At 34.7% G+C, this 24,781-nt stretch overlaps 2 protein-coding genes, 1 long non-coding RNA gene and 1 pseudogene across 3 annotated transcripts; 2 read left to right on the forward strand and 2 right to left on the reverse strand.

The window, feature by feature from the left end:
• Positions 1 to 230: 230 nt before the first annotated feature.
• LOC120279139 (uncharacterized mitochondrial protein AtMg00820-like) lies at positions 231 to 753 on the reverse strand. The gene is made up of 2 exons (XM_039286006.1): positions 431 to 753; positions 231 to 294 (listed from the first exon to the last, which is right to left on the reverse strand). Exons 1-2 carry the CDS (start codon positions 751 to 753, stop codon positions 231 to 233), a joined length of 387 nt encoding a protein of 128 aa, XP_039141940.1.
• Positions 754 to 6,050: 5,297 nt separating this feature from the next.
• On the reverse strand, positions 6,051 to 8,447 carry LOC120279140 (UDP-glucose 6-dehydrogenase 5-like). The gene is made up of 2 exons (XM_039286007.1): positions 8,401 to 8,447; positions 6,051 to 7,499 (listed from the first exon to the last, which is right to left on the reverse strand). Exon 2 carries the CDS (start codon positions 7,491 to 7,493, stop codon positions 6,051 to 6,053), a length of 1,443 nt encoding a protein of 480 aa, XP_039141941.1. The 5' UTR covers positions 7,494 to 7,499; positions 8,401 to 8,447.
• Positions 8,448 to 16,178: 7,731 nt separating this feature from the next.
• Positions 16,179 to 24,500, forward strand: LOC120279141 (annotated as a pseudogene).
• Positions 19,447 to 22,553, forward strand: LOC120278725. Its single transcript, XR_005541754.1, has 4 exons — positions 19,447 to 19,638; positions 21,852 to 21,979; positions 22,096 to 22,195; positions 22,350 to 22,553. It is a non-coding gene; the product is annotated as an uncharacterized LOC120278725 (long non-coding RNA).
• Positions 24,501 to 24,781: the final 281 nt, after the last annotated feature.

A 24,781-nucleotide genomic window follows, 5' to 3' on the forward strand; every position in this document is an offset into this window, starting at 1 on the left:
AAAGGATAGAGAAAAAGTCATGGTTTTTAGTTACCAAAAACAACACTACTAAAAGAATTTAACCAAGAATGGCTAGGGGCTTACTACGATGGCCGGAAAAGAGAGTGTTGAAAAGATAGCCCAGCTGAAAACCAAGCTTCAAAAATCTTCTAGCTAGCAACCTCCTTACAAGACAAAGAAATGAAGAAGAAGCTACAAGAGAAGAAGAAAAACAATGAAGTTAAAAAGGCTCAAATATCAAAGGCACAGATGTGATGGAAACCCATGAATTCCTCCGGGAATTCCTCATTACCACTAGATTGGAGAGCCACATGACAAAAGGATAGGGAATAAGTGGGGGAAACAATGTTTTTTTTTTTTTAATCTAATCAAGCTTTGGGCGGGGTCCACATTCAGGAATGTAGATTTGACGTCCATCTGATATACATACCACCCCTTTTGAGCAGCAATGGCGAGCAATAGTCGAATTGTGTCCAATCTTGCCACTGGGGCAAATGTATCAAAGACATCTACTTCAATCTCTTGTGAATATCCCTTCACAACAAGCCTAGCTTTATGTTTATTTAACGACCCATCTGCATTCATTTTAAGCTTGAATACCCACTTGACTCCGAAGACTTTCTTACCAATTGGTTTGTCTACAAGCACCCATGTGTTATTCTTTTCAATCATTCTAAGCTCCTCCTCCATTGCATTTTTCCCGGCTTCTGACATTAAGGCTTCAAAACAAGTAGTTGGTTCTAATGTAGCCATATTACATCTTGTATAGATATCTTGCAAACACTCAAATTAAACTTAAATTCTTCAGCATACAGAGATACAAAGCTTCCATTTGATCAGAACAACATACGTTACATAACATTCACAACACACATACACACAAGACAAAGTACTCTCTCATGCACTACTCCCACGTTCAGAGAGACTAACTGACCATTACTCACACTAATTACATACATAACTACATTGAACTACAATGATTAGCTGCAGTTGAGGCCACATCTTGCTGAGTCACCAGGCCAAGTCATCTCATCCCTCTTCATTGGCTTACATTAGGCCATTCTTGCCTTTCTTGTAACTTCGTGAGATCATCCCACACTCTCACCATTTTCTTCATCATCTTATCCCTCAACATGATCCGCAACATCTTAAGAACAACGTGCGGCATTTCATCATCAAAGAACGTTATTATATCATCAACGAATGAGGGGTATGGTAGACAGTTATTATCTATATTGATCATAAGAACAACTCAATACATAACCACCAACATCATACCAACAAAGCCAAACATTGGTATAACAACGGACAACACAACCCACAACACAACCGAGAGCACAACCCTCAACATCATATCAACAACCCACATATTTAATTAGACAATTCCACACGCTATCGATGAGTTTGTTTGTTATAAGTTGTCCTGGTGCATTAATTAATTCCATACATTGAACTCCAGCTATCCAAATTAAGGGATTAGTGACAAAATTAAGATATTATAAATCATTTGTGAGAATTAATACCTAGCTATATATAGTAATTAATGAGCTAATCATATATATATATATAGTGTTATAAATTTCTTTAAATTGGCATTTCTAATATTTTTTTATCTTTTTTTCCATTGAACCTAGCTATTTCATTGAGGTGAATCACTTCCTTTTCACAAAGAACAAATAATTTGAAATCAATAAATCATTGAGTCTTAAACTAGCATCTCTCTTCAATAAACAACAACAACATATTTTCTACATTTAGTTGGAAGTACACTAAATTCATTATATATTAATCAAAATTGTTAACTTTACAAAAAAAGTTATATAGGAGAATTTATGCTTGCTTGTGTAAGACCACCAACTTTTTTCTTTGTTACGTTGAAAAGCAAAAATATATGCAGTAATTATAAGCATCCCTTTTTCTTCCCCCAAAGGAGATGGCATTGCATATATACTTTGCTTTGGCTTTTGTTTTGTCTTTGCCTTGATGTCTATCTTTGTACTTGCTTTTTATGTTTTAATATAATTTATGGCTTATTGTTTTTTTTAAAAAAAGATTATATATAACTACAGTGATTTATAATAAAAATTGTGTTTTTTTCCGTAAAAATAAATAAACCTTAATTCTCACAATAAAAATTAGTCATCAATTTTACATTTTTATTCAAATATATAAAGGAATTTTTTACTTTAATCTAAATGTAACTTACTGTGTTAATCAAAAGAAATTGCTTGCTTGGTATTGACTTAATTAATTATCAACTAAACAACTTATTGAAAGCTTTGAAACTACTCCATCTTCTTGGATATCAAACACAAACAAAAAAATATTTATAATGCTCACCATTAATAAACCTTTAGTTTTGTTAGATTTTTAAATCATTTTTACTTAAAAATGAGTTTATCAGTGATTTTCTCAGGTGATATAATTCACTGGTCAAAGCTTTCAATGTTAACAAGCTAAATTAATGGACAAATTGGAGTTTATGAACTTAGTTAAAAAAAATTTACATAATTTAGAACATATATAGTTCCCGAGTTTACTGTCTCCTGCCATGAATATATATATTTTGTTATATTTTGTTGTATTGTTTCAACAATAATCTATTTTTAATTTTATTTTAATTATAATATTAGATAGTAGTAGAATTATAGAAATTAGAAAGGTGTATATATGCTGATTTTTTATATATATGTTAAGATGATGACAGAAGTATCTTTGAAAAACATACATTGGCTACTCTATTTTTATGCATAAATCCAAACAAGCCATTTGCCAATAAATAAATAAATAAATAAGCATCGGAATTGGGTTTTTGTTTTTATTTTTTTATTTTTAACAAAAGTGGATGAACCATTGACTAAAAAATTCATTAAAAATAAAATATTCAGTTATATGTATGATAAAATATGAGGACTCAATTGAACCTAAAAATATTAGAAATACAAAAAAGGTATAAAACACACAATTACAGGAACTTGTACGACAATTAAATCTAAAAAATAAGTGTAATAAACTTCAACTTTTTTAATGCCTTTGGCGTTCCTTGGGAATACAATTCATTAAAGAGCCAAATATATATTCAGTTATGGTCATTTGCAATTATAAATTAGGTTCTTTATCTTCCATAACATTGAGACCTTTCTGTTTTAATTCTATCAGACAACTAAACAGAACAAATCCATGTGAACCTAGAATTTGTGTAACTACATTGCCGATGTTGCATTGTAAAATATAATTTGCTGCTATATATGATCTGCTTAATTGCAATTAAGCAAATCATATATAGTAGCAAATTGTCATTCTTTGCATTGAAATTTCTTGCTAATGGTGAAAATGCAAGACCAGTACAGGTCCTTCTTTCAGTAGATGAAGGGTTAACTAGTTGTGTCAGCATTTAGGGCCCTATATATGACACTTTTTGAGGCCATCAGTGGGAAGCTTGGAATGACACCAGACATCCATTCCACTACAAGAAGACATGGGCATTAGTGACGGAATTTTTTCAACGAAATAGCATTAGCCACTTGCTTTTCAGCGACAGGAAATTTCCAACGGAATATTCCGTTGGTGAAAGTTATCACCAACTAAATTTTTACCTATTAGTGACTGGAATTTTTCCATCTCGATGCCCATGTTTTCTTGTAGTGTTCTCATAATGCTTTAATTTTGTGCATTCTGAAAAGCTTATAAAGCGGTTTTGGATGGCATAAGTAACTCAAGGAGTCACTAGTTAGTCGTTTCAAATTAATTAATTGTGAGTCCAATATATATTCAATTTGTTGCTAAAACATGTGCCATTTTATTTTTTGAACATATACCTAGGAAGCTGAATGTTTCTCTTGTTTTGTTTTAGTTTGTACTATTTTCAGTTTATTTTAAAAAATTTGCATTGCTGGGGATGCACATCATATCAACATAGACCAAAAAGGCTGCTCTCTCTCTCTCTCTCTCTCGTTTTGTAATAGATGATAATATGGTACAAGATCTCTTCCACTCCTAAAAGCAACCTTGCACTAATTCCAAAGATCTCTTGTGTTCAGTATTGAACGAATTTCCTATCTACCAGGCAAATGATCAGCTTGAAAGGGAAGTAGTGAACTGCTTGACCTATCTTTTTGTTTTTGTTTTTGTTTTTGTTTTTTTATTATTATCATACACATCATTATTCAAGGATGATTTCATTCTATTTTTGTGGTTAATTGCATGAAGCAATGGACTTTCATATTATTCCAACACAAAGTGTACTGATTTGACTGAACTTGTATTGATGAACAAGTTTGAATTCACTTTCCTACTGAGCATGTTTAAATGGTTTAGCGCAATTTAAATTTGGGATTTTAAAACTTGTCATGGGTAATTTTACCGTTGTTTCCAAAACTGTATGAATGGCATTCAGGATCACATTCAAGGATGATTTCATTCTATTTTTGGTTAATTGCTTGAAGCGATGGACTTTCAAGTTATTCCAACACAAAGCGTACTGATTTGACTGAACTTGTATTGATGAACAAGTTTAAATTCACTTTCCTACTGAGCATGTTTAAACGGTTTAGCACAATTTAAATTTGGGATTTTCAAACTTGCCATGGGTAATTTTACCGTTGTTTTCTTAACTGTGAAAATGGAATGTTAACAATCTTTAGTGTCTGATTTATTAATTAGGCTTCTAATTAAGATCACCTGTATAATGTTATCACAAGGATTTAAAAACAAGTTCAACCAAAATTTACTTATTATGATACACATCAACAAAAGGGTAAAAGCATTCCACCACTGTACTATAGGCAAACAGAGCTATCCAAAACTTGAATTAAAATGAAACAATTATCATTTCAGGCCAAACTTTTTTTTAGTTACATACACATCAACAAAGCCTAAAAATTTTACAAAAATTTGCAAAATCTGGACAAAATTCAAACAATTATCATTTACAAAGTTATCATTCAAATAATTATCAAAACAAAAATCAGACCCTTTAAAATAATGCTCTCCTCCCCTGTAGATCCTAGTAAACCACTTAACCCGCAATTCCTTTATATGATCACTTAGCCTACAAAAGCCTTTTTCCTTGGGTTAAGATCATCTCCTCAAGATGTGACTTTTGTCAAGACTACACTACACCTACCTAAGTCGAGGTTGCACTACACCGGCCGAGGTCGAGCGCTAGCGGTACGGTGGGGATGTGGACCTTGTCAAGAGAGGGTGAGGGAGGAGAAGATGGATGCATGGGAGGGTTTGCCTGGAGCAGGAGGGACAAACAGTGTATAAATACTTTTGATAATAATAAGGAAAGGAGCAAGCATGAAATGTTTAAAAATTCTTCTATTCCATTCATAACCATGGCATTGAAATGCTGTGGGTATATATAGATAACATCTATTACTCTTATCACCACTAGCACATCATCATCATCACCAAGAACAACAACGGAAGGTGTGAGCAATGGTGTGCCATTTCTATGTTGGCCTGACTTTGCTCATCAGCATTTGAATCAGATTTACATTTGTGATGTTCGGAAGACTAACTTGAAGATGAAACATGATGACAATGGCTTGATTACAAATGAGGAGTTTAGAGATACAGTGGAACAGTTGATTGCCCATGGAGAGATCAAGAGGGCTCTTGCTTTGAAGGAAATGACCATCAAGAGTATTGATAAAAGGATGGTCTTCTTTCGAGAAGTTTCATACATTCATTACCGCCATGAAAGATGGTGTTTAGTGGCTTGTTAATTGGTATTTCTTAGTTTGTTTATGGATCATACCAATTATTCAGATTGAGCTGGAACACTTCTGATCGTAACTTCAGAAGAGAAAGCATTGATTCGTTTCAAACATGCTAAGTGTACATCAGAAGAACAAAAATTCCAATTAAGAAGAAATCTTCATCTAAATTGAGTTCATTCACTCACTCATTCAATTACAGGGGTCGATGAAACTCAGCAGAAAGCTTCTCATTTGGAGTTCAATTGGATACATTGCATTCAGAATTAAGCCACTACACCATATTCGAAAGTTAGATATGTTTGACCCTTTTCCTTTTTATCATCTTCAGTCAGAGGTATGTGCTTTTAGCCAAGCATCCAGAGGCCTACCAATGGAGTAAACGATGAATCCAATTTCCCTGAGCTTCTCTGGGTCAACAACATTCCGGCCATCAAACAAAAATGCAGGTTTTTTCATATTGTCATAAATCTTCTTGTAATCAAGTTGCTTGAATTCATCCCATTCAGTAAGAATGCAGATTCCATGAGCTCCCTTGGTGGCTTCATACGCGTCCCAGGTGACCGTCACTTGCTTCACTGGCGAGGGGCTCATTTGCTGAAGGTGTATCGGATGGTCCCAGTCGAACTTGTTCATCGTAAGGTCTCGCTGAATCTGGTCTTCAGTGACGTGAGGATCGTAGATGCTTATCTCAGCTTTCTCACGTAATAGACCTTTGCAAACATCGATGGCTGCAGTCTCCCTCGTGTCTCCAGTGTCCTTCTTGAATGCAAAGCCAAGAATTGCAATCTTCTTGTCGGAAACAGCGTTGAACATTGATGCCACAACCATGTCGACAAACCTCGTCTTTTGGTAGTCATTGATTTGGACAACATGTTTCCAGTAGAGAGCTACCTCTGAAAGGCCATGGCACTCACAAAGGTAAACCAGATTGAGTATGTCTTTCTGGAAACAAGACCCTCCGAAGCCAACACTGGCACTCAAGAACTCGGGACCAATGCTCGTGTTTTTCCCCACAGCATCGGCCACCACTGTGATATCGGCTCCAGTGGCTTCACACAAGGCCGATATGGCATTCACTGATGATATTCTCTGCGCCAGAAATGCATTTGCTGCAAGCTTAGATAGCTCTGCAGACCATAGATTTGCGGTTATGATTCTGTCTTCTGGTACCCAATTGGAGTACACTTCTTTCAGTGTTTCTATAGCTTTCTGACCCCCTGGTGTCTCCCGCCCGCCGATGAGCACACGGTCTGGATAGAAAAGGTCTTGGATGGCTGTCCCTTCTGCAAGGAACTCCGGGTTTGATAGTACCTGAAAATTGATGCCTTTGCTATTGTGTGTCAAGATCTGCTCAATTGCTTCGGCAGTTTTAACCGGAACAGTGGATTTCTCAACCACAATTTTGTCAGACTTTGCAACATCAGCAATCATACGAGCAGCGCTCTCCCAGTATGTTAGATCAGCAGCCTTGCCTGCACCAATGCCACAGGTCTTTGTTGGAGTGTTCACTGAGACAAATATGATATCAGCTTCAGAGATGTGCTTCTCAGTGTCAGTACTGAAGAAGAGATTGACTCCTCTGCACTTCTTTACCACATCTTCAAGCCCAGGCTCATAAATTGGCAGCAGGTCACTGTTCCATGCAGTGATGCGATCAACTGAGATGTCTACAACCACAACTTCGATGCTCGGACATTTGAGTGCAATCACAGCCATCGTAGGGCCACCCACATAGCCAGCTCCAATGCAACAGATCTTCTTCACCATTTTTCACTGTCAAACAACCCAAGAACAATCAAATTTCTAAGAAGCAGGAGCTAAAGTTTCATAATTCACAAAGACAGCCATTTTGAGATCTTTCATATAACTGATCAGAAGATCTTCACCATTCTTCTTTGTCAAACAATGCTAGAACAATCAAAGTGAAGAGCAAACTAAACATGCACAGTTTCAAGGAGTAGGATCTAAAATTCACATAGAAAAGCATTTTGAGATATTTCATGAAACTCAGACCTATGGCAAACAACAATATTGGATATATAGTAAGAAAATTACAACGGACACAATGTCAGACAAACAATCAAACTGAAAAAACTAATTAAGTGTCTACAGATTAAAGAAGCAGGATCTAAAGTTTCATAACATACAAAGACAACCATTTCAAGAACTTAGATTGGAAAACAAGATCAATACCATCATAATAAGGAATTTCAACAAACCTCTTGTCTTCAAAAGAAGATCCTCAAGAACAAACAGAAAACTTTCTGGCTTAAAGCTCAATTGATTTGCTTATCCATCAAATTCAAGATCAAGAAACTAAATAAATCCACAAACAAACGTAATCCAGACTTGCATTACATCTGAATTTCATCAAAGACTTGCAAGGCATCACATATGAATCTAAACACAATAACCAATGACAATAATAATATAGAAAAAAACACTAACAATTAAAAGCATTCATTCAATTGAACATATCCAGAAGAAAAACTCCAACTTTGAATTGAAAAATGTTCACAAACTTCAGCGCTAAGCTCAAGACCCAACAAACAACACACAAGATTACAGATCAAACATGGTAATATTATCAAAAAGAATAGCATCAATTCAAACAAATCAACCAGCGAAACAAGGAAAAGAAGCAATCAAACTGATGATGAGTCAAGATAATCACCTTCTTGCTAGCAAATCAAATCACTTTCTTGTCCAGTTGAAGCAGAGAAACTCAGAACAAGAACTACGAAATCGAGGTGGAGGTGGTGATGGTCAAGGTTTGGGTATATATATAGACATGGATTGAAGTAAGAATATCTTTTTACGTAAATACCCCCAGTAAATTTTAATATTACGCATTTATCAATTTCTGTAATTATTATTATTATTATTATTATTATTATTACATAGATACTAAAGTATTATTTGAACTAATTATAATTGATTAATTTAGCTTTTTTTTTTTACTATAAACTCACACACGCAACCAGAGAACCGTTATCACCACATAAACCAAAAAAACTTGAATTTCAAACACTGGAAAATCCCCCACTATAATTTTTATCAGTGAAAATAATATCATTGGGCTTTGAATTTTTTTGGTTGGTTTAGATTTGATTTAAAATACATATATACATATATATATATATATATATATATATATATATATATATATATATATATATATAATTGCGTATTTTAGGAAGTCGAGTTGATTTTCAAATTGAAAATCTACAGGCATCTCTTGGATTGTTGGCAAGCCCCCAAAACCTCTCCCTCCAATTTTACTAAAACACCTTATATAGAAAGTACTTTTTTTTTTTTGAAGTAGGGCGATAAACGGCAACCCTCAGTGATCTACGTGGGTGGGGGAATTGCCACAACGCCTCACCCTCTTGAAACTGGGGAGTGCGGTCGAGGGGAATCGAACTCGCGTCTCTCCCAACGAGAGGACCCGGGGTACTGCTGGGCTATAAGCCCGTCGGTAGAAAGAACTAATTTTGTTGATTTGAATAAATAAATAGCCCTAATAAAAAAAATTATTATCAAAGAAAATAGTATATTTTGTGTGCATAATAAACATTGGTGAAACGAAAAAAAAGATAAATAATTACAACTTCTGTAGGGAGAAAAAAATTAAAATAGCAACAATAATAATAATCAATTTCTGTAATTATTATTATTGTTGTTGCTATTGTTGTTGTAGTATACATTACCATCATATAAACTATTTGAACTAATTATATTTGATTAAAATGGTTTAGCGTTTATTTTTTTTTTTCACTGTAAGCTCACTCCTATAGCTATAGAGATGTTATTATCACATAAACTGATAAAGTTTGAACTTCAAACACTTGAAAGTCTCATACTACAATTTTTATCAATGATAATAATTTCACTGGGCTTTGAACTTTTTTGATTGGTTTAGCTTTTATTTAATATATATATATATATATATATATATGGAAAATGGTAATATTAGCATGTCGCTAAATTACTGTTCTCTAGGAACATTTTAATTACAGCCATTGCATCATTATTCAACAGATGTTTGTTTATATAAGTAGTGTACACTTTTTTTTAACTGCTTATGATTGCTGTATAATACTGTAGAATGCATTTTAGTAATTTTTATGATGATCATAGCCGTAGAATAGCTACTGTGGACATCCCTAGATTATCAACCATATATATATAATTGTGTATTATGGGGAAGTATGTAGATTTTAGATAAAAAATCTTTGGACATCCCTTGGATTATTGGCATGCCTCCAAAACCTCTACCTCTATTCTTACTAAAACACCATATATAGAAAGAACTAATTTTGCTAATTTGAATAAGTAAATAACTTTAATAAAAAAACCTTATTATAGAAGGAAATACTAAATTTTTGTGTGCAATAATAAATATTGGCAATATCTGGGACCTCTGTTCCAGAACCATTTTCTGGAATATCTGGCTGGAACGCAATAACCGTATTTTTAACCAAAAATGTTCACAAACTTCATTACAATTTATAATACGGCTAATATGATTTTTTCTTGGATTACTGCAGACTCTGACTCCCACATTTTGAATGACTCGGAGGGTACTCAGAAGATCAAGCGTTCCCTTATACTTCCTCGGCCTCGGATCCTCGACTCGCACCGGTGATCCGCGCCCGATCGATCGTGGAGTAGTCCGTTACCTTCTCATCCGAGTGGCCCTGTGTCTCCATATGGTTGACTTCACTGGCTTTCGATTGCTCCTCTTTTTTTCTCCCTTTTCGCTTTCCTTGTTCTCTGTTATTCTCATCTCTGGTGAGGATAGCAGACTTCTGCTTTGCTCCAGTGTTTGTTGTATTTTTATTTGTACTTTGTTGCTTCCAGTTTGCTCTTTTTTAATAAATTTGTGGTTTATCCACTTTATTCAAAAAATAATAATAATAATAATAAACATTGGCGAAACGCAAAAAAAAATAAATACAAGCTAAACTTCATTATAGCTTGTATTATTCTCATGTTCTAGATGCTATCTATCACTCACTTATCCACATGCACATGACCAAGTTTGTGAGGCCTTTTTTTCATTAATTTCACAAGCCAATTCACAGGATCTTCCATGATAATGTTCTCCATTTCCATTAATTTAGATGCACTTGATGAGTTGATTTGTGTAGCAATGCCATTATGTTTATTCTTAGCTGCACTTAGGCGTTGAAAGATTTTTAGGAATATGAATTTTGTGCACATCTTTAGGTACATATTTATATTTTGGTGACTTATTAAGAGATGCGGAAAAGTATGGTATCTTTGTAGGATGTTAAAAGCTTTGTAATACAATTTGTTCCTCTTCTTAATATAGACTGATTGCTTGGATGATTTGGCTTATGCCATTATGTACGAGATCAACAAGTTGTCTTACCGTGTTTCAGAAGCTGATGGAACTTGTGCTTGCAATCAGGTACCACTGGTGCTTCTGGCATATATATTTTGAGAATTATTTAATATGTATGACTAATGATATTTTATATTTATGAGAATTAAACAAAGTTTATTTAAAAAACAAATAAATAAATAAATCCTTTTATTGTTGTTTGCCAGTTTGGTTTTTTTCCTTCTGTACTTGGTACTCTTTGTTCCTCTCTTTTTTTCTAATAAATTTGTGGTTTATCAACTTTATTCAAAAAATAAATAAATAAATAAAGTTAAGAGAGAAACTTCTTTCTAACTATTTAGCTATATGATGTGTACCATTATTGTTATGGAGTAGGCTATGTGTGGTTGCATCTCAGATTTAACAGATGGTATATCCTGACTAGTGTATAATATTAAATCGCATTTCATATAGACTCAGTTTTTTATTCTTAGGATGATGACTGACCACTGAAAAATTTTCATGCATCCTATCCAGTTTAGCATATATGCATTGCTTCTAGTTGTTTGAACATTAAATATGCTCTATTCTACGTTGTATCCTTATAAATTTAAGCAACGCATTTTTACAGCTGAAATCTTCTTTTCAACTTCACATCTTCCGATTGCCGGGGAATATAGATAAATAGGCAAAGTAGATAAGAACTTGCTGGTCGACTTTTGGTAATCTAATTTCATTTATAATCCATTATAATTCATTTTCTACATGCAGCTACTAATTACCTATGCTCACAGAATTCCTCTCCCCGAGCTCTTTGCTAGGATCAGTGCAGTTGACACAAGCACTATCAAGCTTTCAGCAAACTGTGCATGAATAGGAGTTTATTTTTGACCATTGGTAGAGGTTCTTGATGTTAATGGATACATTTCATGAATCATTTCATGAGTCACTGTTTAGTAGATGGTTTATGGCCTTGTTTGGGTTGGCTTCTTAAAAAAGTACTTTTTTTAAGTTTAGTAGAAGTGCTTTTCTAGAGTAAGTTAAACACTTTTTTTTTATTTTGTGTTTGTATTAGTTTTTCTGTAAAAGCAAAAGTTGTAAAAATAAGCTAAAAACAACTTTTTTTCAAAAGCTGCTCATGACTAGCTTATGAAAAAACTGCTTTTTCACCTTTTTTGACCATTGCTTTTACGAAAGTAAGCTCAATACAAATAACTTTTTGAACCCGTAGTGCTTAACTTATAAAAAAGCACTTCTAGGTTTTCCAAAAGCTGATCCAAACAAACCCTATATCATAGATTAAAGCTGCAGACAGATTACATCACTTTTAACTTTGATGTTCACGTGTGTGTCTGTGTGTGTGTGCGTGGATTTCCTTGCAGAGAAGAGTATAGTGTTGCTAAGTGGTAGTAAAGCTTGTCCAACCAAAGATCTTGGTGGGAATCATTTAATTAAAAAAAAGCTTGCATGAGCTTGTTTTATTTCTTCTAATTCATACACGGATGGCCGCCCGAGCCATACCACCACATGGCATCACCAAATTGGTCCGTTTGAAATAAAGATGCCGTCTCCATGTAGAAATAGTAAAGGGGGTCCCACCCCATGTTAGCGGTTTGATTGCTTGTCCAAGAATTCAAATTAAAGTTGGCGCCCGGATGTCGTCTCCAAGAAATAATAACCAGTGGGTTCCACCATTGAATAAAATATATTTCTCTGTTAAAGACAGAAATAAATGGGAACAAGATTTATTAGAATCTGTGCGACGATACCCACTGGGTATTTAATAATCTAGACACTACATGTTGGCCGCTGTATATATGTTGACCTTTAGGAGGTGTAGATAAGAAGAATAGCAGCGGTATCTAGTAAGGAAAACTAATATAAATATGACCGAATATGGATAGATTATTACAGAAGATGGATAAAGAAGAGATAATGGCTGTATATTTATTGTTTCTCCGATACGGCCCTTCATCACTCATTAAATGCATCCACGCCATATGTGTAGCGGAAGCAATTGAAGATAATCATGAATCCCTTCTCGAGTACTTCAACGAATTACACAAACACCAAGAAGTTGTGTACCATATGTTACACGTAGCTACCGGTACAGGTAAAAATCATGAAAACGTGACCGCCGCATACACTGTTATTGAACCTGGCGGTACTAAGAAAAAAATGAAAATAGAAGATCTTGGTGATGTAGGGACCTCGAAAGGAGCGGTTACAACCGGATGGTGATATATGTCACTGTTGTTACCTACGTATAAGTACCATATATAAGTTTATAAATGTATTACGTATTCAATATTTCAGATATATAATATGATTATGTTTGTTTTTAATATAAAACTACATAGAATATGTACATACATTCCTTAAATAAACCACACATAAGAAACATCATGTAATTTAATTAGTATAAGTAGAACTGGATTTGGGCCGAGTTATCTACAGAAATAATATGTCGCTCGAACCAGCCCACGAAATGTTTAACAGCCCTAATTACAGAATTAATTGAAATAATACTGAAACTACTAAGGAAATTCATAAGATTACATATGAAAACATGAAGGAAATTCTCAGTACGTGGACGTAAGGTTGTCCATATCCGGAACAATAACTAGCATTTGTTAATGCGTAGAGCTCTTCGGATATTGTAGTTAAACCTAATCTCCATTGTTATAAAGTCCCAGTTGTTGTAGAAAGGCCTGTCTATGTTCTCTTTGACCCTGAAATACAATGGATTACGTAGCTCTCACAAAAAAAACACCAGAATTCACCTGTTCCTCTATAAGTATTTCTCCTGTTCTGCTGTCCATTATCAGTTAGAACAACCGGATGAAAGCCTGGTGTTATTGTCTCCATTTTGGGCTGTTATGAATAGAGGATCATGCAGAAATTCAAACTGGGTATTTTTCAAAGTCCAATCACGGAGGCCTAAATTTTCAAACCTGTCAAGATATTCTTTGTAACTAAAATCATTACCCAGGTTGCATAAAATAATAGATAGGATGCCACCCTTAATACGAACCGGTTTGCCGTATTTGTAGTTAGTTTGTCAGTCTCTCTGAGCACCAATGAGCTCCCTCTAATATTTTATACGCAGGTACCCTGGTGCCACATCATCAATAACATTGTATAATACATCTTGATGAAAGGTTGCTGGATTGAAATCCAGATGGCCACATATGTAATTATGTTTACCTAGAGAACGTGCACATGCTGTTTTACCAATTCGACTCAACCTTTCAATAATCAAGCTAGTGGACCGCAAACATTCCTCCTTACGTATTATATTCCCGTCCGGTCATAGAGCGTCGTTAATCAGGAAATTATGCTCAAGCCAGTCATTCATAACTCGAGTAATCCTAAATGTAGAATAATCCCAGAAAGATGTGTAAGGATCCAAAGGTTTGAAAAATATTCTTTCATAATTAGGTCTAAGGTTATGGTATTGTAGTGTAAAAATCCTGGGATCCTTTTCCCGAATAATCTTTAATGCTTCATCTGTTGAACCCGACTTCAGAGCATCGTCATAAATATCTAATAATGACTTCCTCCGTCTCTAGACATCTTGCATCCACATGGAACTGGCCCCAATCAACATAATCACCCCCTTTTTCAATATACTCCTTGACATTTGTACTGGATTTGGCAGATTGAATGTTTGGATGAAATACCACAGAAGAACTAGGAGATTGGATATCAAATAATCTTTGATTTGTTACCCGTGCCCTTCCCTCCAATTGTATTAAAACGTGTAGATGTGGATTTCCATCTTCATGTAATTCCCTTGCCACTCTAATGAACTTCTTATTGCTCGGTAGAGATACGGATAACAACCTCTCCAGTGCGTATTCCTTTGTTAAAGAGTATCGGGGATACGTCAGGAAGATATTCTTGGCATTAAATTTGAATCTCCTTGGTTGTTGAGGCATTCTCGTAATTAATGGCGTTTACACTCTTGTGAATAGTCCGAAGCTCCAAACCATAAAGAGAAGAGTGTACAATATATAGGCGAGACCCCGATCGGCCATTCGATAATATTACACGGATGGCCGCCTGAGCCATACCGCCATGTGGCATCGCCAGATTGGTCCGTTTGAAATAAAGATGCCTCCTCCTTGTAGAAATATCCGTACCACCACATGGCATCGTGAAAAAAAAAAATCAAAACAAAACGCAATTGCAACATTACATCTGCCTCTTTTAATAATATTTAATGATAATTATCATAATAATAGTAATAATGACAAAAACCTATATATTTGTCTAATGAAAGGGAAAAAAAATTAGAGAGTTATTAAATGAACCTATAGAACACCACATCTTTTGTTAAGAATGCAACACGTGTGTCAATTAATAAGAACATTAGGGGATTCATACATGTTTAATTTATTCTTCTGCTTTTTATTTAATAAAATTACCCACCATTCATTCTATTTTAAAAAAAAAAATTATAGGATATTTTGTTCATAATCAAAACTAAATTATTAATAATCAAAATTAATATTTTTAATCACTAAATATTAATTCTTGTGATTAAAAAAAATGAAACAAATAGTTTATTAGCAAAAAAAAAAAATCAAGCATGTGAAAACCATCAAATATAGAATTAATTATATCTTTAAAAAAATATAATGTTCCACGTGTTGAATCCTAACATCATCAACGGTTGGAATTAATATATAATATAAATATATATAAATATGAATGCAATTAAGTTTTTTCAAGGGGTATATATGCATAAAAACGCAGCAAGATATATATAGATATAACTTGGAACACAAGTCACCGCGCAATGGTGCAGTGCATGAGGTTTTGAACTAGTGAAAAGCTCGAGCTTGAGAGAAGCCATGGCGACGAAGAGCAACGACAACGAAAGCAAGGGCTTGCCACTTGATTTCTTTCCTAATATAACTACTCTTTGATCTTTATTTTCCAAAAAAAAAGATTCATTTTTGCTTATAAATAAGCCTGTTCTCTTGTCCTTCAAGAACCATTTTCAGTTTCCTCTACCTTTCTCTTGGCTTCGGAGGTAAATCCCTAAACCTAGATCTTAGTCATGGTGCGGGGACGCAATAGGGAGGTGGAGATGTATGAGGAGGTTGGCCGGAGGAGGGGAGGATGTGGGAGGAAGCGCCGGAGATTGGGTTCTGGAGTTCTTTGAGCTTGAGGCCGCGGTGGATAGCGATGAGGAAGAGGAGGAGGAGGAGTTGGAGGAGGAGGGCGATGGTGGTATGTTCTTCTTCTTCACATTTTTTTTTTTTTAGTCTCAATTGAAAATTCTAAAATTTCTGGGTTTAATATGATGTTCTGGCGCATTGTTGAAAGATTTTATTTTATTTTTTGGTTGTTTGATGTGAAACTGTTGGGAAATTTGGGGCTTTTGACGTTCTTGGTTGAAAGATTTGATTCATTCTGTTTCTGTATAAAACTGTTATGTTGACTCATTTTCTCATTAAAGGATTAGAAATGAAAATAGGAGATATGTTTTACGTTAATTTTATCGAAATTGATACTACTCTCGCAAGTACTGTGATGCCTTTCCTTCAGAAGAAAAAATTATGTCTTTATATGTTTGTTAGGGTGACATTATAATTAAGAAAGAAACTGATGGCCAGATGACCAGATTGCCTTGTTCCAATCCAAAATATAACTTTTTTGTGAATTTGTGTTCACAATATGCAGATTTTATTTACAGAGAGGTTGCCTTACCTGATGAGAATGATGTTACAAGAGTACATCAGAGTACAAGAGCGTTTATGCAAGATGAAAATGAAGATGTGGAGGATTTGGAGAGAAGGCTTGATGAAAGATATAGAAGACCAGTTCAGATAGAATATGGTGAGGATGCTACTGATGTTGAGCAGCAATCTCTTTTGCCATCAGTTAAGGAACCAAAGCTATGGATGGTTAAATGTGCGGTATGTTTTTCTTCTTCTCCAACTTTTATTTTCTTCCACTGCCAAGCTTCTATAAGCTGACATTGTAAGAACATATATCAGATTGGTCATGAGCGTGGGGCAGCTATCTGCCTCATGCAAAAGTTCATTGATAAGCCAGATATCCAGATCAAATCAGCAGTTGCTTTAGATCATCTAAAAAATTACATCTATGTTGAAGCAGACAAAGAAGCCCATGTTAAGGAGGTACTGTGCTTTTATGTTATTGTAAAATGTTTAGATTTGTTTCCAATTTTTTAGGTGTAGTACGGATCCTCAAGCATCCAGGCTTGCAAAGGTTTAAGGAATATATTCAGTTCAGCAAAAATCATGCTTGTGCCGATAAAGGAGATGACTGATGTCCTTTCCGTTGAGAGCAAATCTGTTGATCTCTCCAGGGATACATGGGTCCGAATGAAGCTTGGCATATACAAAGGAAATCTTGCCAAAGTATGTTCCTAATAAGTTTTGTTTGAAATTTATGGAAGAATTATGCTAACCTCCATCTGTTTCAGGTCATTGAAGTTGATAATGTTCAACAGAAGGTGACAGTCAAGCTGATCCCCCGAATTGATTTGCAAATGATTGCTAGTAAATTGGTAAGAACCTTGTGGATTTTAGATTAGTTTTATCAATTGTTATTTATGAGTTACCTTAATTACCATTTACTTTTGAGTCCATGGTGAGAGACTGCAATATTTTCTATGATAGGCATTTAGCTGTTCCGATTGTAAGGATGATGTTCATTTTAAAAGTTGAAAATCATGGCTGTTGTTATTTTGATGATGAATTGCAAGTTTTATTACTTTCTGAATAAAAAAATATGTCATTGGTCTAATTTTTTATATCCCTGTAATTAAATGAAATGTTTCTGATCTCAGGAAGGTAGGGATGTAGTGAAGAAAAAGACATTTGTTCCCCCTGCGCGTTTTTTTAAAATTAATGAAGCAAGGTTTGTATCGTGCTTTTTCTTCATGTTTTACACGGAAGGCAAATGTGGGTTTCCTTTTTTAGCTGACTTCAACATTTTATGCGCAATGTATTCAGAGCAATGCACAACCATGTCGAACAGAGGAGGGACTGAGACACGGGTGACTATTATGAAACTATAGATAATATGATGTTCAAAGATGGATTTATTTATAAAACAGTGTCTATGAAGTCAATTAGTGCTTAGAATATACGGCCAACTTTTGATGAGCTTGAAAAATTTCGTATGTCCGGAGAAGATGGCAATGGTGATATGGCTAGTTTGTCTACTTTCTTTGCAAACAAAAAGAAAGGTCACTTTATGAAGGGTGATGCCGTTGTTGTAATTCATGGTGATCTAAAAAACCTAATGGGATGGGTAGAAAAAGTGGAAGAAGAGAATGTTCATATCCGACCAAAGATATCAGGCTTGCCAGTAATATTTCTTACTTGTCCTTGGATCTCTTTTTTTTATTTTTTTAATATTCATTTTCCCTATAAAATCATGATATATACTTTGCATTCAGAAAGCTCTGGCTTTTAATGAGAAGGAGCTGTGCAAGTATTTTAAACCTGGATATCATGTGAAAGTGATCTCTGGTGTTCAGGAAGGTGCAACCGGTATGGTGGTGAAGGTTGAGGGCCATGTTCTCACCATTTTATCGGACAATGACAAAGAAAATGTATGCATGCTTTTGATCAATGTAGATAAGTTCCTGAACTAAATAACACATAATTGACTAATAATTTTGTATTCCTTAGATCTGTGTTTTTGCCGATAATGTTGTGGAGAGTTCTAAAGTAACTGCAGGCATTGCTAGAATTGGGGATTATGAGTTGCATGATCTTGTACAGCTCGACTAAGTTCTCAAATATGTTTGAATGGTCACTATTTATTTATTTCAGTTGTTGATCAGTCAATTCTTGATTGCTTATATTTACCATGAACATTATGCAGCAATCTGTCATTTGGTGTGATAATTCGTGTGGAAAATGAAGCATTTCAGGTGAGAAAATAAATTCTGGAGTGTTGTTGTTGCTTCTTTTTGTTTGTTAATTTTGTCTGCCTATTTAGGTGCTTAAAGGAGTTCCGGATAGACCTGAGGGTGTCCTTGTTAAACTGAGGGAAATCAAAAGCAAAATTGAAAGACGGGTCAATGCCCAAGATAGATCTCAGAGCATAGTTTCTACAAAGGATGTTGTGAGGGTTCTTGAGGGACCGTTCAAGGTAATATCTTCCAGACTGTTCTGAGTTACCCAATTAGTATGCTGGGTGCATCACTTTCAGCGTAATATTTTGTTTTTGTTTTCTTAAACATAGGGCAAGCAAGGTCCTGTTGAACACATACACAAAGGGATCCTTTTCATTTATGATCGTCATCACATTGACCATGCTGGTTTCATTTGTGTGAAAGCTCGATGTGAGCCCCACCCCTTAAATTAGATCCTAGCCGTCAATGCAAGCTTTTTCAATCAGAGCCATTGATTTAAAAGATTTTAAAACCCTTGCTCTTATCCTTACGGTTACCAAATATCACGACCTCTTATAAAAAAAACCCTAGCCCTCTTTTCCTTTATTTCATGGTGGTGCCGGCGGCAAGGACAAGTGGATCTTCTTCTCGAGAGTTGTTTTGCTTCTTTCAAGGTAGGATCTTTAAGCTTTGTGCAATTATTATTGATGCCGGTTGGCTCTAGATTTCTTTCTTTCTGAAACCCTAAAATTTGTTCCTATTTGTGATTCACCTTTAAACTTTAGATTTAGCCCTTGAGTTTCTAGGGTTTGTTCCCAATTTGTGGTTTGAAGGAGTTTTGTTTCTCTTTTGATGTGTGCACTTAGGATCTTGATCATGATGTTTTTATGGATTAAATCACATCTCAAGGATGAGATCTTGCATGATATGTTTGATGTAATATGAAGTATAGTTGATTGAGATACAATCTTTCGCCATGTGAAAGGAATTGCTAGTTGTTTTAGTTTGATAGGTTTCAGATTTTCGTTTTGACTATAGCAGAAATTCCTCTCCGATTTTAAGGATATTAGAGGAAGAATTTGAAGGAGAGTAAAATATAAAAGTTGTAGATTTTGATGTTACCTAAATACCTGCAAAATTTCAGATTTTATGCATCTATAGTCTGTGAGATATAGCCTTATTAATATAATTGTCTCGGATGATATTTCTGTGCAGAACTTGAATAATCATGACCAATTTTGATGATCAGGGAGATTGAATTAGATAAAGTGAAAAATACGAAAGTCGTTCAATTTTTAGTTGTCTGATTGTCAGTAAAGTTTCATTACTTTTGGAGTTGTAGGTTGTGAGATATGCATAGTTTAAAAGTATATGTCTGAATTATAAGTTTGCAGAAATACTTGGAGATTCAATTGAATGTTACAAATTGAGTAGTACTCTAAATTATGTGAATTTCGGATATGTCATAGTGTTAGGTGTCTATTATTCCCAGAATTTTAAAATTTGTGATTTGGAAAAATATAAGTGAAGTTATGAGGGTTTTAGTACTTACTGATCATGTTGAAATTATTGATATGGCTTTTAGAGTGGGTAATGGCTATTGTACCCCCACAATAATCAATATTTGGGAGTGTAGAATAATAGCTTGAACTATTTTTGCATTTGTACCCTTTTGAAAATCTTTTTTTATACTATTGTTTGTTAGCCTCGATTTTGTTATTGAAAACTAATAGGATCTCTTCCCAAATATAGGACATGCAAAGAGTGTAAGGTTTGAGAGTATTTTTGGGCGTTAATCAGGTAAGTATCCCACATATAAATCCTATTATATGTATATACTTGAAAATTCAAGTTTTGTGAACTTTTGAAATTTTTAAAGTAAATTTCTGATTATTTTGACATATATATTTTGAATTATTTATTTATTATTATTTTTGGAATTACTTTAAATTATTTGAAATTTTGAGTAAATGATATTTTATTTTGGATTAGAATTATCTGAAAGGTTTAAATATTTATTTTAAATTCGGATTATTTAATTTGTAAAATTTTAAATAGTTTATCTAAATATATATTATTCCAATTATGAATTTCAGATATGTTTTAGTTAATTTCTGATTAATTATTATTAATTTTTTTAAAATTATCTGTTCATGTTTGGATTCAAGTAACTGGTTTATTTTGCTATCATAAAACGGGATCATACGACTGATAAAAATTTTGTTTGGCAAATTATTCGTATTATGCCCAATGCGAATATTATTGGGCTTTATTGTTTTGTGAATATGCCGTATTTTGACATGAAACTAGTCCCCAATTAACTATGCAATAACCCCATCATCGGGGTTAAACACCGACCGGTAGTCGACATGTATTTTTGTTATAGAAACTATAGTTTTCACCGCTTGCCGTCGGTGAAGAATATCGGCCTTTGATAATTTTGGCTCGTGTCACCGAGGGTAAAAATATGGCTTTTGATAAATTTTGTCGCGGGTCACCGAGGGTAAATATATGAATTTTGTGATTTTGTTTTGGCAATAGTTATTTGGGGGACCTATATGCTTAAATTTTTGACATCTATGTTTACGTGAAACAAATTTGTTTTGGTAATTTTGCAATTTGATAAATTATGATTTTGTATAATTGATCCCTATATTTTTAGTTGGTGTTTACTGGGCTGTCAAGCTCATAAATTTTGTTGATATTTTTCGGATCGGGAGTAGAGGTCGAGTGACGGATAACTTAGCAAGGATCATTGGGCCATCGCTCGCTTTTATTTAACTGTAATAAGTCCCGATTGTTGTGGGCCTAGGTTTTATTTGAATAAGTTTTATATTTTTTTATTACAATCCACCCGAGTTTGATTCATTGTTCTGTTTTGGATCAGGATTTGAGGCCTTGTATGCCTACTTGGTTTCGGCCTTGTAGGTGTCCGGCCGTTTGTGGCGTCCCGGGTCCATAAAGCTGGGTTCGGGGCGTGACACTCGATCTTGCATCGTCGTTGGTGGACCAAATGTATGCTCTATGTTTTCATTGTCAAACTTTTAAACACCTTTTTACGACACACAATCTACAAATTTGAGATACATCTGTTCACTGTTATAATTGATGGTCTGATGGTTATGCGGCAGGGTTCTGCTTCATTTGGTCAATTTTTGGGCTTGAGATCCTCAGCGCAGATCAGTCAGTCCTCAAGACGACTACCTTGGGGAGGAAGGCCCCTGATTGACTGTAAGTAATTTTAAATATAATACCTTCTTATATGGTGATCAGAGCACAATGTTCTTGTGATGTGATTATCAATTGTGAAAGAGGCATTTGCCTTGTTGATTGGCTTTATTATGAGATATTATCATAGGAGCTGTTAACGTTAATTCTAATGCAGTTGGGGGAGGACATAGAGGTGGAAGAGGAAATGATCCGACAATTGGTAGGGTTATCAAGATCCACAGAGGTCCTATGAAAGGATACTGTGGTCGTGTTAAAGAGGTCACAGCTTCACTTGTGCGTGTTGAACTTGATTCACAAATTAAAACTGTTACAGGTAAAGCTCCCTTTTTGGGACAAATGTCCACTAAGATGCGGTATTTTGCAGTTAAGAGAGATGAAATTTCCGACATAGCTTGGGCCATTGCAACCCCAGGCTGGTAAGAGAATCTATAATTTTCAAATATCTTTCACTAAGATGTTAGTTATGTGGGTTTTTAATCCTTTCTCCTTTTTTTTTTGTGGCACAGTGAAACACCTAGATATGGCTCTGGTAGTGAAACACTTGTCTCACCCTCCACTACATCCTTGTCAGACTCCTATGAGAAATTTAGTAGGTTTGTCCACTATTTTCTTTGCTATCTTTCATAATATCAACTTTGTGATCTTAACAACCTTATGTGCCATGTGTTCACTAAAAGTTCAATGTCTCTCAGCTCTTATTATGTAATCATTTGCAGCTACACCTATACATGAGGGCATGAGAACACCTATGCGTGATCGGGCATGGGCTCCAATTAGTCCTCAGAGGTTTATTCGTGAATGCATCACTAATGCCCAAATCTCTCTTTCTTGCAATATTGTGCCTTTTCATAATTTCATCTTCTGTCATTATTGTATTGACTTTAGCCCTTCATACTTGTATGCCATAAATATAAGATCTCCAAAATTTATTATGGCTTCAAAGATTTGGTTGTCATGAAACTGAGATCAGGATCCCAACTGATATCAATGATTTAGGTCATACTTGGTATTGGATAAATTCCATGATACATATTAAAATGTTGGTTATTGGTTGGATTTGAAGTTTGAACTGATTTCAGATATTGTAGTACTTCAGCTTGTTGGACTTATTCATCAATGACCCATAGCATTTGAACTTTTTATCACTGGTACAATGTTGGTTACCGGTTGGATTTGAAGTTTAAACTGATTTTCAGATATTGTAGTACCTCCACTTGTTAGACTTTTTCATCAATGATCCGTAGCATTTGAACTTTTTAGCATGTGTTTACACATAGAGACGCTTGTTGTACCAACTTCATAAGAACAAACATTTAAAAAAGGAAGAGTAGACCGGAGAAGATATGAATGTGTAATCTTCCAAGTCCCTTCGGGTATGTTCATCATTAAATTTGGCCCTGCAATACATATAAAGAAAAGTTCCATCCTATCAGATTATTTCTACAAAATGAGGCACCCTGTATTAGGTTCTTCGTGTTGCTTGGGTTTGTAAGCGCTGGTCTTTGAAACATTACTTCCAGTGAACCCCTGCAATTGATTCTGAGCCTTTAATTGTACTTTGGGTTGAGTGTTTTGAATATTTGAATATTATTGATTTATTGATTTGATGTCAAGAGTACCAAGAATTCGGTGAATTGCTGCATCAAAAAATGTATTGGACTGTTTGATGAAACTTCATTCGTTTTGATAGAGTCCGTTAAAATTTGATGGCTGCTGTCTCAAAAGTTTTATAATCTCAGGCAAATGAGACATTTTTACATGCCCAGCTCTATGTGATGAAAGTTGCAGTTAATATCCTTCAATGGACATCTCATCCTGACTTGTTGATCTTAAAAATTTTAGTTCTACCAAGTCACTGCAAGCAACATCTTCAAAAATTTCTCACAAGCATGTGGTTAGTCTATTGTTAACTGAGGCTATTTTTTTATTTTCTTTGTAAATAATATCAGGGACCGGAAAGATGGAAATCCTGCCTCTTCTGGAAATACTCCTCAAGATCAGGTGCGGCACCTTGGTTTATTTTGTTTTTATTTCCATTGGATTCGATGAAGCTGGTTTTGGATGTCACTATTTGAAGGTCATTTGGTCATCCCTTTATTTCATGTTCTTTTCCTTCTGTCTGAATCTGTTTTTGTTGCTATATTACATCAGCCAGTAACTCCTGCTCCAGTGCTTCCGGTTCTCGCTGGGCCAGCACACGAGACGGTAATTATAGTTGCTCGCCGACACTAATCTGAAATATGGTAAGGAATCTGCTTGTTTGATCTTGTATCTTCAGTTTTAAGAGTCCAGATTGTAATGTGATGTCTCCTGCAATAATAGGTCAGATGCAAATGCACTCTTCATACTGCAGATATGAATTCTCTGTCAGAAAATATATATATATATATATATATGTTCGTACTGTATTATGATGAAATTGCTTAATTTTTATTCTTAGCATTAATGCATGTGCCCTTAAATACATTTTACTAGTAAAGTAACTTTAGTTATTCAATACTGTAAATCTGAAACTACCAATCTGTCTTGGAATTGAGTTTGTTTAATATAGAATTTCCAATTTGCATTCCAAAATCATGTTTTCTT

Source organism: Dioscorea cayenensis, chromosome 16, assembly GCF_009730915.1.
Source record: "Dioscorea cayenensis subsp. rotundata cultivar TDr96_F1 chromosome 16, TDr96_F1_v2_PseudoChromosome.rev07_lg8_w22 25.fasta, whole genome shotgun sequence".
NCBI classification, from domain to species: Eukaryota; Viridiplantae; Streptophyta; class Magnoliopsida; order Dioscoreales; family Dioscoreaceae; genus Dioscorea; species Dioscorea cayenensis.